Raw genomic sequence first — 16,178 nt, 5'->3', positions numbered from 1 at the left:
GGACTCTTGTGACGAGCCGATTGACAGATAATGGAAGCAGTTAGCTTCCTCCCATAATTGGGGCATACCAGGGGTTGTGACAGGGTATGCATATAATTAATATATCCAGAAGATACATTTTTGGATGAATTTTGAATGGAGATCAATATTAAAACTCTCTCAGAAATAACTAATAACAAATTTCCAACCAAAGGTCTCAAAAAAATCTTGTCAGTGTGTACTAGCATTGGCAACATCTGTTATCCTCAGTGTCATTACTTACTCCATCACAGGAGTGTCAAATTTGATTTCATTGAGGACCACATCAGGGTTGCATTTGACCTCAGGGGGCCAGGGGGCATGGCCAGCTTGATGTCCATTTTTGGCCATGATGGTTTCTTGCAGTCCTCTGCCAGTGAAAATGGAGTTTGGGAGGGCTGCATGTGCCCCCCCCCCAGCTCCATTTTCGCTGGCAGAGGCACAACAGGCTGGTCCTTCGCTGTTTCCTGCGGGCCAGATCTAAACATTCTGTGGGCTAGATCCGGCTGGCGGGCCTTGAATTTGACACCCCTGCTCTATCACAAATAGGCAACCTTTTTGTTCTGGAACCATATCTAGAGTTTTGAGAGCTTGTAATAAGCACATTCACAAAATGAAGACTTTATTGTTAATAAAATGGATGCCCTAGTGAGTCTGGCAAAGCAAATCACCAATGTGCTCTCTATCACCTTTTTAGGGAATGTAAATAGATCTGATGCTTGTGATAGATCCTTTGCCTTTAGTAAGTCAACTTTTAAGACACATAGGCAAGGGACAAGGAAGATATCATAGTACCATATTTCCCACTCTTGTGCCACATCCTTTTATATTTTTTCTCCTTTCTCACTCACATCTTTTTTCCCATCTACTCAAGATATTTTCTCCTTAAGTTGCATTTTTGTTCTCTTCTTATAAAGAGACAAAAGGAGAAAACAGTATGAACATTTTGACAATGCTCAAATACAACCCAAGTGTTCAAAACCAATGAAACATAAGTGTTTTTACAAGCCCTACAATATGGAGCATACTGCTAAGATAGCCTTTCCCATCCAGGCATTCTCCAGATATTTTTTGAAAACTGCAGTCAGAATCCATTTTTTAAAAGTTGGAAAAGGCTGGATAAAAAAACAGAAGACCTAAACAAAATCAGTGGACTTACATACACAAAAGCTAAAGTTCTCACATCATTTTAAATAATGTTTCAAATATCTGAAGTTCTTTTTAACAGTAACATTATTAGTATGGTGTTTATTAAGAATACCTTAAAGATTATTGCTATTGGAATATCTTCTGAAAGGGTGTTGTGCTTCAGATAAAATCTCCCTTGCTTCACAGTTATATTTGTTCTGCTCTTCTTTTCATGCGTAGAGCTAGGCATTGGTTACAAAAAAAGGAATATAGCATTAATGTTTATATTTTTTATTCAGAGAGAGGAAAAGGGGTCAGGACTTCTTGTAGTTGGAATTTCATAGCTCCAAAATATGTTCCTGTTGAAAATTGAAAATTAGCCTCTGTATCAAACCATTTCTCTCTTTTTGGCTGTGAGCAATGACAAGATGACCCAGTCAGAGGACATTTCAAGCATCTATTCCTGACTAGAGCTGCCAGGCCAGGAATAGCCAAAAAGATTGATTGGAAGCAGGAAAAATCAAAGTGAGCTGCCAGTCAGCCAGTCAGTGGGAGATTGGCCAGTAGTTAGACAGAAAAAGAAGCTAAGCAATAGAAGCCGGTGGCAGACTATATGACTAAGTTGGATTTGGAGGCAACCATGCCAGAGGTCAAATGATGGAGGGGACTGGTCTTTGTTGATTAGAACAGGAAAGATAATGGTGGTGAAGAAGAGAGGAAAGGTGAATGAGGCACAGAGATAGTGGATTGAGCTGAGAGAGAAATGCGTGTGAATGCTAAATGGGAGGTTGAAGGATGAAAGTGGATGTGAAGGACATTGCTGTGACCCAGGCTTCCTTAGAAAGCAAGAAGCAAAGTTTTGGTCCCTGCAAAACCTCTTTTATTTACACGACTGTGAATTCCTTCCATTCAGTCAGCAAGGCTTAGTAAACAGTCTTTCAGAGGAATGTTTATCCACATGCACTTTATCTCGTTTGGAGCACTGCCAGATAACTAGTTTTCAAATGCAGGGCAAGGCAAACTTTGCACAGTCTCTCTTAAAGTCACACACAGAACTTTCCACACTTGAACCGACCAAATAAATAAATTGTTTCCTGAAAAAGCCCACTCCCCGTTTGTTCTTTTTGTTTCTTATGGGAGGGGCCAATCACCTCCAAGGCCTGGCATTACTCTTAAGTTGACCCTGATTTCTTAGTTGTTCTTGTCTTATGGAAGCTCTGCGGATGCACACACTGGGAATAGGCTCCAGCTGTTCTTCTGCTTTACTGCTGTCTAACTCCCTCTCTGTCTTCAATGCAGAGTCCTCATCTGAGCTTTCCTCACAGGACTGGCCTATGTTCCTCCACAACCTCCTCACTGTCCGACTCTGCTGCCAGCTCTGCTGACTGCTGGCGGGCCACAACAGACATTGAGGATTATCAGTTTGTGACCGGCGATTATGTTGGAAAGTATTTGAAAAGAACTCATCCTCAACATGCCCAAGTTCTTGAATAATTCTAAAGCATCTTCTTGAATTCCAGTCAAGCTCAACATAAGAGACAGTTTTTCCGTAATTCTTTACTCACCTTGTAACTGAGGCACCAACTGTTCCTTTTCTGTCAGCTTCCACTATTATTCGGTTTTTTGATAATTGCTCTTGAATAAGAATTACTTTTTCCACTCCTTTGACAATGAAGTAGCCACCTACCAAATAGAAGATGAGCGTTTATTCAGTTGCTGAATTCTAATTAAGATTTATAGAATTTTGAAATATGCATTTGGAATTTTCTGAACCCTCAGCAAAATAATAAATCCCTAAATAAACCTGGACTCCTTTCAGTTAGGATATGGATATGAGATGGAGATGATGTTGGTCACTCTTTTAGATGATCTCTGATGGGGGTAGTACATCCATCTCTTCTTGACTTCCTGGTGGCATTTATTATGGCTTTACCATGGTATCCTTCTGGACCAGCTACACCGGCTGGGAATGGGTAACAGAGTATTGTGCTGGTTCACTTACTTTCTGTGTGGGGCCAGTACCAGTCAATTGGGAGAGGTCCAATCCTTAACCCTTATTTTATGGAGTTCTGAAAGGTTTGGTACCCTCTTCATTTCTATTTAACACCTACATGAGCCCACTATTGTTGTGTTGTATGCTGCCCAGAGTTGCATGTCTGGAAGACGAATGGCTCTATAAATATGCTAATTAAATTTAAGGAATATCAGGAATCTGAATACAAGCAAATCGCATGAAATACCACTACCAATGATGCTGCTTTTTCCTTGAAGGGAGACCTAGCAATTGTTTTCACTGCAACTTTGAGTTGCAAAATCTCAAGATCACACATTAATTCATAATTGTAAAATCTTAGTAATTACTATCTTAAAAGGAATCAATGCTTAACCAAAATAGCAAAGAATATTAGAAAATAAATTTGCAACCTGGATCTAAAGGACACTCATTAAGCTTTGCAAATTCTGCCGGAGTCTTCCCAGTGAGAACACAATTGGAACTGCGTAACATTATCGGCATTCTATAGGAAGAAAAACAGCATGTTAAACGGTATATCAGCTCATCTTTCAGACAGCTAAATAACACTGAAAAAATAGTAATCCAGATAGTAATGGTGGTAGCCAATGTCTTTTTTCGTAGTTCCAGGTAATAAGCAAAACTTTTGTTTTTATATATGAACAGAGACGTTCTCTATTTCATTGCCAAGGCAAATAATTATCATAGATCAACTATGACTTGGATTATGTTAACATTATTTATGCTAGTGGACAGCCAATCATACAAAGCAGAAAGAAACAACTTTATTGATCTTTACCTGCCAAATCAATGTATAACAGCCCTTTTGGACTGTTATAAATACAGTTCTTATAACAAGTAGGCCTTGGGAAATCTATAAACAGGAAACCAGATAATGAGGTACGAATATATGGAAGTTTGCTAAATGGAAACATTCTTTATAACCTTCTCTTGAAGCTTTCCATATTTCACATCTGTTTTTAAGATTAGAAATGTTTGCACTAATGTGGTGAATATGTGCAAATAAAGGAATTTCTTTAGCCAAATAAACAAGGCTCATTTGCTGGAGAGAAATTGCTTAATCTGCCAATCATCATAGAGCAGCAATATAGTTATAGATAGTGCTTATTTAGTGACAATTGGAGCCACCAAGTGAAGCAGTCACTAAGTGAAATCACAACTTTGCTTATGATCTTCTTTCAGGTATCCTTTCCTTTATAAATCTGCAAAGATTATAAACCAAGGATTGATCATGAAGTTAAATTTTCATCACTGTCATAACTGCAAATGATCAATAAATGAGGCAGCTCATAAATGAGAATATCCATAACCTAATTACTGAGTTGCTAATTTAGAAGGTTCATTCATTTAGTACAGAGAAATCAAATTGCATATATGCAAATGAGTGTAGAACAAGAAGCAATGGGTGGAAACTAATCAAGGAGAGAACCAACTTAAATCTGAGGAGAAATTTCCTGACAGTTAGAACAATTAATCAGTGGAACAACTTGCCTCCAGAAGTTGTGAATGCCCCAACACTGAAAGTCTTTAAGAAGATGTTGGATAGCCATTTGTCTGAAATGGTATAGGGTTTCCTGTCTAGGCAGGGGGTTGGACTAGAAGACCTCCAAGGTCCCTTCCAACTCTGCTATTGTATGTTTGTAAATCTGGCACCAGTATCCCAGAGAAACAAGGCAGAGAAAACAGAAAGAACTGTTTTTATATGCAAATAAAAAAAATGATTTACATTCAAAGCTGTGTAAGTACTTAACCTAAATTGCCTGAAATGAAAATAGGAAAGAAAATGCAGGTAATTTGTAGGAATCGAGAGTAACCATTTACTCTGGATTTGATGATAAAACAAAATTTTAATAATGCTATATGGTAAATTGACATTAGAATTGACATTACAGGAAAGATTTTAATTGCATTTCTATAATCTAATTATCTACCCATCAATTCACACAGGCTCAAGATCCAAAAGATCTAATCAAATCAGAGAACCTTACTCATGCTAAAGTTTTCACATCCTATTTTGTTTCCTGTCCTCTGATGTTAATGCATATCAGACTGGAATACGGTCTCCAGCTTGAGATCTATTCCTCCAAAGGACAGTTGCTGCTTGCAATCAAACCACACGATGCAAAAGTACTATGCCCAAGATATGCAAATCGGATTGCACAGCCAATAGTCATCACTGACTATCAATCCCCTATAGCAGATGGACGTGAGGATTTTGTCATCTGTCTACTAGGCGTAAGACCCAACAAAAAGTTATTTTCTTTGTTGCCCCGTGATTTTATGATTGCGTTAAGAATCATTGTTTGCTGGTTGCAAACAAGAAAGGGCTTCTACTGCTGCTTAATTGCATGAATAGCATAAATTAGCATTACAAAAGCAAAATGAAAGATACTGACTGTCACTAGTTACCAGTATAATAAATATTAGCTTTTAAATGCACTAGCAGCTCATCAACAAAGCACAATAGGCAACACACTATGTACAAATTGGCATACTCTTTTAGTCCTTTAAATATGCCTTGAAGCTTAACAAGACCAAAGACCAAAGTAGCATAAAAGTCTTTTTTGCCTTTTAAAATGCATAAGGTCCACATTAATAGTATAAAAGCTCACCAAAATCGGCTTAGAGAAGTATTTTTGAAGAGATAATATATTGGCCGATAACTGGAGGTCTATGAATCTACTATCAAAATTTCACCAATATTTATGTGTGAAACATTCACACCCTTTTCATTTATTTAACCACTTTTTGTAGTGCCTTTATTACTTTATAGGTAACTCAAGGCTGTAAACATACATAGTACTTCTTCTAGTTCCTACTTTTCCCATAAATCTGTGGAGTGAGTTGAGCTGAGAGAGAATGAATGGCCTAACCTCAGCTGGCTTTCATGTCCTAGATGAGTGATGGCGAACCTTTTCGGCACAGAGTGCCAAAAAGGGAGAGCATACACACTTGTCTTGGATGCAATGCGGAAGAGGAGCTGCCCAGGGGACATGCGCGCCAGAAAATGAACTTCTGGTTTCCGACATGCACATGTGCAGTGGCCAGCTAGTCTTCCAGTTACTAGCGTGCATGCATGTGTGACCATCAGCTGGCCGGCGCGCATTGTTCATACCGGAAAACGGAAGACCAGCTCTTCCAGTTTCCACCACTGCCATATGCATGGCTGATCGTCACGCGGGCATGCACACCAGAAACCTGGAAGAGGAACAGGCGATGCCGCGTGTGCCAGGCGACATGGGTTTGCCATCACGGTCCTAGATGGAACTAGAACTCACTCTCCTGGTTTCTAGGACAGCACCTTAACCACTACATCACACTGGTTCTCTTTATCTTCCTTTTTCAGCATGCCACATGAATTGAAATCTACCCATATAAAATCTAACTTCTTTATAGCAGAAACAGGAGCTATAGCTGGTACTTCACTTCAGCATGAAGTCAGGCTGCAAAGGATCTGCCATCCACAAGGTAACCAACTTCTAAAAAAACATTTGGCTCAATACAACTGTTTCTGTGATTAAGAGGACAGTCACAAAGAATAGCTCAAGCCTAGAGACTGTCTTAGCTATGGGATTCTATTCCTAGGAGTAGAGACCCACCATTGCATATCTTTCCAGATTCAACCTACTACCTGGTCTCAGACAGAAGTTTCATCAGGTAGATTTATTCTGAGTGTTCTAATCCTAAAATGGATTAAATTCAAACTGCTAGACTATTACAATGCCTCTGCTTTACACTCAGGTGAAAATGACCAGTATTACAGTACATTGTTCATAAAAGTGCTACTTGTAATACTGATGCCTGTTCAGCTCAAGGTCATGCACATTATCCAGCAGAGTTCCTAACTGTTTTCTGGTATGTATTAGCTAAGGCTAAATATTAGTTACTTACCTGCCAACAGGTAATGCATTACGAATAATTCTTTGGCTGCCTCGAGTATATTCAATGTCCACAGTAATTGGGGCAGAATAAGTCATATCTCTCAGGCGACACTTAAAAGAAAAAAAAATGTTCCATATGTGGAAGTCTTCAACACTCCTTCAAAGCTTTTCTGAGAGACATATTTTAACTGCTAGGATTTTATTTATAGCACTACAGCTAGCAATATTGCTATCCATACTATTATACTAAATTAAAGCATTATAGTGGAATTGGTTTGGTGGATATCAGAAGCAATGGTTAAAATCTGTGCAAATATTACATGCACAAAAATCTGTTACATACATCTATGTACACTATTATTCTACTTTAATAGACAATCCCCCTTAACTGAGAGCTTATTGTAAACTCACTCTAATTTGCTAGTTGTCAAAAAAATTCCAAAGTGAAGTGCTAAACAGAATCACATACCTCATGAGGAGAAACAGGTCTTGTTACATTAAAGCTTTCTTCAACATCTGGAGTACCCACATAAATATTGAGATATCTGCAAGGTTAAGACCCAATAAAAATAATTATACAGTATGAATCAATTGCCAAATATGCAGTTCATGTTTTAATGTTATTATATTTCCATTTAGTAAAACTAATTATGAATATTTACAGAAATTTACAAATATATAAACTGCAAGAAAAAAATCTGTTTTTTTTAAAAAATAAAACCTATTATTTGTAGGAAAACCATCCATTTAATCCATCTTAGCTCAATCAATTATATCAGGGGTGTCAAACTCAATTTCATTGAGGGCTGCATCAGGGTTGTGTCTGATCTTGAGGAGCCGAGGTGGGCAAGGCTGGGGTAGGTGTGGCCAGGGTAGGCGTGGGCAGCTCAATATCACTCAGGTCAGGAACTCCGTTTTTGCTGGCAGAGGTTATCAAGGGCTGGTCCTTTGCTGTTTCCAGAGTGGTCCCACAGGCCAGAGCTAAGCATTTCATGGGCTGGATCTGGCACACAGGCCTTGAGTTTGACACCCCTGAATTATATTATATTATATTTGTACATCTGCAGCATTTCATAGCAGATTTTATGGATAAAACAAAACCTTCCATGGAAGTTGGAGCTCAGGATATTCAAGCTACAACCGGAATAAAATGTAGACTTACTTTAAATACCACATTGGATCAGCATCACTTGTAATTTTTTCATTGGCTTTCATTATTTTCTTTATCTGAAAATGAAGGAAGGTTTACATAGGTTGAAGGATATGCTTAACAGATAGTCCTTGACTTATGATTGTAAAATCAAAGTTACAACAGCAAAAGTTACTTCCAATCTGTACTTGGACTTCCAACTGTTTCAACATGCTTACAATCACGTGTTTGCAATTTGGGTAATTGGAAATTAGCTCTTATTGTAGCATTCTATGGTCACATGATTGTGATTCGCTATTTTTGCCTATTTCTGGTAAAAAAAATATGCATTGGGGAACCTGGATTCACTTAATAGCACTTAGACTTACATACCACTTCAGAGTGCTTTTACAGCCCTCTCTAAGCAGTTTACAGAGTCAGCATATTGCCCCAACAATCTGGGTCCTCATTTTACTGACTTCAGAAGGATGGAAGGTTGAATCAACCTTGAATCTGGTGTGATTTGATCTGCCAACTTGCAGGCAGGCAGCAGGTAGCAGAAGTGGCCTGCAGTACTGCATTCTAACTACTGCGCCACCACAGCTCTAATAACCATGTGATTCATTTAAAGCCCATAATAAACATTGTAAAGTTGGGTTTAACCTGACTTATGACAAATTCAGCTCCAATTGTGGCTATAGGGCAAGAACTACTGCATATTACAGGCTTTAATATTCAATAAAACAAAATGGCTTACCTCTACATTGATGAAATAATTGAATGAATCTATATGTTGCTTTACAAGTCCTTTTACCTAAAATAGGAAGATTACCTTCAGTGAAGAAAATATATAGAACTTTTGAACTGCTTAAATCTCATTTAATACTTTGAAGTTTTACTTGAAGGATTTCCATGTCTTACTTAAAAATGAATTTGGTTTTACATAAACAATTCAACTATCCTGGCAATGTGAAGATTAGTGCATAATGCATTAGTTATTATGCATAATAATTACATATTAGATTGCTTCACATACTAGATTTCTTAGTATACATTTAAAACATAAAAGGTGAAGACAACATATAAGTATAATAAAACTTTTTTAAAAGAAAACTTGGATTGTATCTTCCAGAATCAGGGAGAGTAGGCCTGTAGTAACACTGTTTACTGAGGTACAATAACATGAAAAGACTTGCAGTATGCTCAAGCTCTGCTTATAATGAACTAGTTGGCCCAAGATAAAGAAGATACAATAGATCTTCCTTCTGAACCAATAAATATTTTAAAATACAGATATAGCTAATAATATAAACAAATAATGCAAACTAGGAAGGTAACCAAACTACATTATTCCTATTGGCTGCTGTTATATTACCTTTCAGCCCACACAAACTCACTCTAATTTTAATTCCAAAATATATTTGAGAGAGTAAAATTGAAAGGAAAAGATGTAATATTATGCAAAATATTAGAGAAAGAAAAATTAGTAGTCCAGATGAAAAAATAACAAAATGCACACCAAAAATATTCTATTTTAAATGCATTTTCTCATTACTGCAGACAACAACTGAGAAAACCAGCAACTATATGTAATTATTTTGTGAAAAAAAGGAAAAAGATTTCCCCAATCTGGTTGTACTTGTACTAACCTTCAAAAAAGCTGGAAGTAGTCTCCATTTTTCCTGAAAACAAAAGTACATCAAAACAGTAAAATATGTGAAACACAAATTCCAAGAAAAATATTTTGTTTTTTAAAAAATCAATAATTTTATAATTATTGTTTTATCCATAGTAATATGTACTAAGACATATTTATTACAACATGTATCTAGAACAGGGGTGTCAAACTCCCGGCCCACAGGCCGGATGCATCAAGTGCTGGCCCCACCCGGTTTAGCGAAGTGTGAAAAAATCCCGATACGTCATGTGACGCTGCCGTGATGCCGCGAATTTGACACCCCTGATCTAGAAAGTCTACTAGAACTTTTTGATTTAGATGAATGAATACTAGTACAGAAGATTGCAAATTTAGTTCATTTATATTGTATTTTTTATTCTACAGAATTTAAGAAGTATTGGACTTCCTAACAGATCTCTCATTCAGATTTTCCATAAATTTAGAATTCTCTATTTAGTAAGGAGGGTAGGGATCTTCAAAACCAGGCTTCTTTAGCAAACAGGTTAAATCATGGCCTTAAAGCCAATGTAAATATAAGAAAATCTTGCTTATACGCAATAGCTAACAGATTATTGTGAATAAGCTAGCATATTGGGGCTCACAAATGGTTGCCATATATACAGATGTTAAGGGTTTTGTTTTACTGAATGATTTTTATTGGCCAATGGCTGAAATAAAGTTTCTGTCTCTTAATGAGCTAGCATGTTGAATTCCAATTCTTGGTTATTTCTAAATGGCTCCTGCTGTCAAACAGAGGGCTAAATAAAACATGGAGGATATCATAAACCCAAACCAGAAATTCTGGCTAGAATCAGAAACCTAAAAGCAAGCCAAAGTGATTAAGCAACACACTCATTCCTAGTAAACCAAAATTCTTGGAAATATTGGCTTACTTTGGCAAATCAAGTCTCCCATTGGGTTCTTCTTCCATTATTGTTTCTATTAATGATCTACTATACCATTGCAGTCTTTTATTTTGGTAGGAATTTGTCAAGAAAGTTCACAAGCAAAGTGCACATATGTGAGAGATGCACAGGCACCTAGTTATTGAAGAACCCATGAGCATCTTTCTTCAGTGGTGGAACAAAGCTGCTCTGATCAAACACAAAATAGCAACGCACTTTAACAGCTGTTGAAGCAACAGCTGTTTTATCTGGACTTCCTCAAGCTCCAACAAAGTCAAGTTTCCAGAATTTCTGATCTCTAAAAAGAGAAATATGGGAGACAAGAATAGCATCTGGGCCCCACAAGTACAGTCAAAAACAGAGATGCATTAAAAACTTCTGCTTCAGGAATATAGTATTATACATACAGGAACACTAATACTAGCAAATCTACTACTGCTTTTTAAAAAAATCAATCTTTTGATTTTTTATCTTAAGAAAACCGAGAATTCTATCAAGGATAGCCCTACTTGTCTGGAGAGTGAGTCTCTTTCTAATCACCAGGATGCCGAGAAGGAAAGAGAGTCTGACTTCATGTAACTACCTACTCTATGCTTTATCTTACAGAGGGATTAAAGTCATATCAAAGTCAAAGCCTTTATTGCAGACTTCTTCAAACTTGGCAACTTTAAGACTTGTGGACTTCAACTCCCAGAATTCTCCAGCCAGCTATGCTATAATTCTGGGAGTTGAAGTCCACAAGTCTTAAAGTTACCAAGTTTGAAGACCTCTGCTGTATATCATGAATACAACTAAATTGGTTTAGCCTCTACTGGTGCAGTCCATACAGGAATACAAGAAAACATGAATAATATAAAGAATAATCCTCATACTAATGCCTCTCTTATAATCTCCAATAGTAAAAAGAGGGTCAGAAAAGGATATGTATTTATAATGAAATTCTAATCGGAAGCCTCTAAAACTAGATTTACACTCTCTCTCTTTTTTTGTCATCAAGTTTAAAAAGCTTCAGGTTCCACAATCGCTTTCTGTTTTTGTTCCCGCTGCTTTCACTCACCTCCACCGTATTTATAGGAGCTGCCGCTTGCTCGGGAGTAAAAGCTCCCAAATCTGCTGCATCCATGGTGCAGAACGCTCCCCTTGCAGACCCAGCGTTTCCTGGGACAGATTTCAAGCGTGTATCCTTGAAATCTCTCCCCTCTGCAACTCACCAAATGAAAAGAAGGTTCCGTTCAATGCTCTACTAAAAAGCTGATCTGTCGTTAGAAAATGTACCGCTTGTTCAGAGTTAAATGCCTGTTGTTGTCCATGCGTGTACCGTAATTCAGGCTCCTTGGACGAAACTCTTTCACCAAGAGCAAAGCTCATTTAGCCCATACTAATCCTGCCCACCCACTATTTTTCATTGTAAAGAAATTAAACAGTCAAAATAATTAGAAACAGTGCTTCCAACAGAACATCCTTTACAGGGCAGCGTCTCTCAACTTGGCAACTTTTAAGTTGTATGGACTTTGATTCAGTTTACCTGGGGAATTCTGGGACTTGAAGTCCGTGGATTTTAAAAGTCACTTAAGTTTGACAAACACTGCTTTAGAGTGTAAAATTTATGTGTGAGTTCTATGTGACACATAATAGCCAAACTATTTATTTATTTCATAAATATTAAGAGTCTATCTATAGGGTTCCTACAGAAGTGTAAAGGATGTACCAACTGGACCACGTCTAAATGCAAAAATCTGAAGAACCACTAGCAGAGAGTTAAGCATATTCTGTGTTTCTATGTGGTATCAGATGGTTGCCTGGATTGTTAGTTATATTATGGATATAAAGTGCATAATCCTGCGAAGAGGTTAATCAAAGAGACTGATTAGCCAAAGGCACCACAGGATTGAGTTGCACCATGTCCTGTGCCTGTGCCATACTATGTGGCATATAAAGTAGCAATATTCCATATTCCTTGGTGTATGCATTAGTAAAGTTCAGCATTTTTATCCACTTTATAAAGTTGTAAATTTATTTTATAGATTAAAATATAACCATTAACATAGTTGGCACATTTACTTCTAAGCTCCTCTAAATCCATTGAAATTAGTTTGTGCATGGATTGAGGGTGGTCAGATTCAGCCAATATTTTAAAGGAACTGCAAAATTTCAGACAATTAAAAAAATCCCATTTAAAAGCAACTGGTATCTTTTTATGTTTATGCTTAGTAATACATTTATATTTGCAGAATCCTAAGTATCTCTTTGGACACAGGTATATAAATATGTATTTTATACAAATTTTTATAATAAAACAGGAGTTCTATTGTCTGCAATCTGCAGTTGATTTATTTCTAGTTTCAGTCTCAGTGTGGTAATTTCAAAGTTTATTTTTTACTTGCAAGATTTGTCTTTTGCTTTTTCTCCAGGATCTTAAAGCAACTGTAATAGTACTCCATCCCCTATTGTGAAATAGGTCTGAGAATGATTAGCTCAAATCACCCACCAAAAATTCATAGCTTGAATCTGAGCCTCTGCAGTCCACCAAGTCCCCCGTTTCTTTCACAGTCAAGTCTTCAATTTTTTTGGTTGAGTGTTTGTCTGATGGTATCAGGTAACAAAAAAAAGATTTAAGCTTGAAATGGGCAGCTGGGCCTGGTATAAAGAAGCAAATAGTGTAATCTGAAATATGTTGGATATTTATGTTAAGTGATTATGACAGTTGCCATGTATGTAGCAACCAGTGACGTGCAGGCAGGGGAGGCAGAGCCTCACCACTGTCATCATGAAAAGAAAAAAAAATTAAAAGGAAAAAGGCTGAGGTAGTTGCTGCCAGAGTAACAGTGGATGACTCTGCTTAGTGCTTAACTGTTTTAAAAAGCCTCTAAAAAAAGTGCCCTCTCTACAGGAGGAGGCGGGAGAACCACGTGGCTCATTTAGTCTATCTTTATGATCACTCGAGCAGAGTTAAGCAAGGGTTGAAAGCCGAAAAATTCCTTATGTAGATGAGGCACTTGGTTCTCTTGCCACCTCCTGTAGAGGGCACTTTTTAAAGAGGCTTTTTTAAACAGTTAAGCAGAGTCATTCATTGGGGACTCTGGCAGCAACTAACCCAGCCTGACCTCAGCAGCTCTTGCCTTTTTCCTTTTTCCTTTTTCATCATGGCAGACAAGAACAGAGTTGAAATCCTCTGTGAAACAGCTGGAAAAGGTATGTGGGTCGGAGGGAGGGGGAGGAATTCAAAATTAATGTAATTTGTAAGTAATTGTATTATTGTAAGTAATTTGTGTATGTGTGTGTTTTACCCGCCTCTGCTGACGTGCGGGCTGGCACTTTTTTTTATGTCGGACATAGCGGCAGGGCTTTTGGACATAGCGGCAGGATGGCTTTTGCCTCTAGCGCCGGGGCAGCAGGGTGGTTTGGTTCCCTCCAGCATTGATTCTTTGAAGCTTTCCATAGGTCCTCTCTGCTTTTAAAGTCTTCCGTTGGTCTAAGGAAGTTTTTCCTCAGCAGCAGAGCGTCCAAAAGCCTCTATGGTGGACATAACGCTGGAGCGAGCAAAAGCCTCTTTCTTGACAGCGGCCAAAAGCCACTTTCTTTCTTTTTGCCTCACCAGCCATAAACCTCACTGTATGTCACTGGTAGCAACATCAATACATCTCAATATGCTGACTAAAACATTACAGCCTAATTTAATGGTTCTGACACAACATACTTTTATTGCATTTTACTTGTTTTCTTTCTTCCCCCTTCCCTTGCCTAGGATTGTTGTTACCCTTAAAGTATCCATTGAAAGTACCAAGAATTACTGTAGATCCAGCAACCATGTTTTTGTATTTATACATTAAAATGAGAATCTGCACACATTTTAAATGAAACCAAATTTAATGAATGAATTTAAGACAAAAACCACTTAATAAACCAATTACATACATATCTAACTTTAGACAAATGAAGTAAATGTACTTCAATAATATCAATAAGTAACATGCAAGCGGAACAACTGTACTTTAAATTCTGAACATTAAAGAGATTATGAAGGTTAGCTGTGAGATATTCAAAAACTGTGGACATACACATCATGCTATATTAAAATGCCCCTTTCAAGTCATTTATAAAAACCACACAGTATCTTCTGCACGAACATTGCACAATATAGATAGGCTGGATTCATACACTTAATTACAAGTAATATCCACTGAAATAAATGGGACTTGTTCTTTTGACTTGTTCTTTTGACTAGTTCCATTGTTTTCAATGGTATCCAGGTTAAACTAATTTAGATCTAATCCTCTAAGTAAATTAAAAATTTGTGGAGACATACATTCACCACTACGCATAATGTAAAATGCTTAAAAATAGAATATATATACACCATAACATGATTACAGAAAGGTTTTTTAGTAGATATTATAACTTCACAAACTTATCAAAATATGTATAGGTCCAAAATATTTTACACTTTTTAAATTTCAAGGTTTAATTAGATAATTGCATTTTCAGTACATGCGATGGGTTAGTAAAGTATAGCCCTCCATTTGTTGAGCTACAGTTTTTAACAGCCTTAGCTAATATGACCAACATGTAGGATGCTAGAAGTTATAGTATTGCATCAAAGGGCCACATTTATTCGCTATATTCGGTATTCACGTATTTACTTCTTGATACAAGTCACTAGTGTCAACAAATATTGTGTCTCAATACTTCCTTTAGCCATATAGGTACATGTTTTGAGAGCTACCACAATCTTCTGTCACATCCTGTCTTTTCAAACCTGCTAAAATTTGTTTAGAAAAATGAAAGATGGAATATTTGAGAGCAAAGGATACCAGAACAAGGAAGATATTCTAAAAAACACTAAGATACTGAGCCATTTAAGAAAACTATTTTGTAAAACTAAAGTTGGCTATCATAAGCACCTCTGGATTGCTGAATATATATTCATCACAAAAAGTTATTTTGTTCAATACCATGTGGAATTGACATGTATGAATAAAAATGGTTGTCTCCTCTAAAACAGGGGTCTCCAACCTTGGCAACTTTAAGAGTTGTGGATTTCAACTCCCAGAATTCTTCAGCCAGCTGTGCTGAGGAACTCTGGGAGTTGAAGTCCACAACTCTTAAAGTTGCCAAGGTTGGAGACCCTTGCTCAAAAATATCCTAGCAATATATTTTTGAATTTTTTTTTTACAAAAAGAATTCATATCAATCTTCCTTAATCTGAAATCTCTTTGATCTTGAAGAGATTCTAACTTTCAGAACTCCTTGCTTATCACCAGGTTGATGGGCTGAGGTACACAGTCCTATTTCTGTAGGAACAATTACCTATGTATCAGCAGTTGTTTTAAACATTAAGATCCTTCTTGAAAGTCTTTGTGACAGTCACTTCAGAAGCATCGTATGGCAAGGGTAAAGACCTGGAAAA

At 37.2% G+C, this 16,178-nt stretch overlaps 1 protein-coding gene across 1 annotated transcript in view; it reads right to left on the bottom strand.

Moving 5' to 3' along the window:
* Positions 1-12,213, bottom strand: part of POLR3B (RNA polymerase III subunit B) — a 79,632-nt gene extending 67,419 nt beyond the window's left edge. Inside the window, exons 1-9 of the mRNA XM_032221573.1 lie at positions 11,829-12,213; positions 9,838-9,870; positions 8,946-9,002; positions 8,222-8,286; positions 7,529-7,604; positions 7,070-7,170; positions 3,571-3,662; positions 2,712-2,829; positions 1,280-1,388 (exon numbers count right to left, since the gene is read on the bottom strand). Of these exons, the coding sequence (XP_032077464.1) occupies positions 1,280-1,388; positions 2,712-2,829; positions 3,571-3,662; positions 7,070-7,170; positions 7,529-7,604; positions 8,222-8,286; positions 8,946-9,002; positions 9,838-9,870; positions 11,829-11,894 (717 nt within the window). The 5' untranslated portion in view covers positions 11,895-12,213. The remainder of the gene's footprint in view (positions 1-1,279; positions 1,389-2,711; positions 2,830-3,570; positions 3,663-7,069; positions 7,171-7,528; positions 7,605-8,221; positions 8,287-8,945; positions 9,003-9,837; positions 9,871-11,828) is intronic.
* Between the last annotated feature and the right edge of the window lie 3,965 nt (positions 12,214-16,178).

This window comes from Thamnophis elegans, chromosome 7 (assembly GCF_009769535.1).
Source record: "Thamnophis elegans isolate rThaEle1 chromosome 7, rThaEle1.pri, whole genome shotgun sequence".
Taxonomy (NCBI): Eukaryota; Metazoa; Chordata; class Lepidosauria; order Squamata; family Colubridae; genus Thamnophis; species Thamnophis elegans.
The sequence above is the reverse complement of the archived record's forward strand: the minus strand, read 5'-3'. Positions and strand labels throughout refer to the sequence as shown.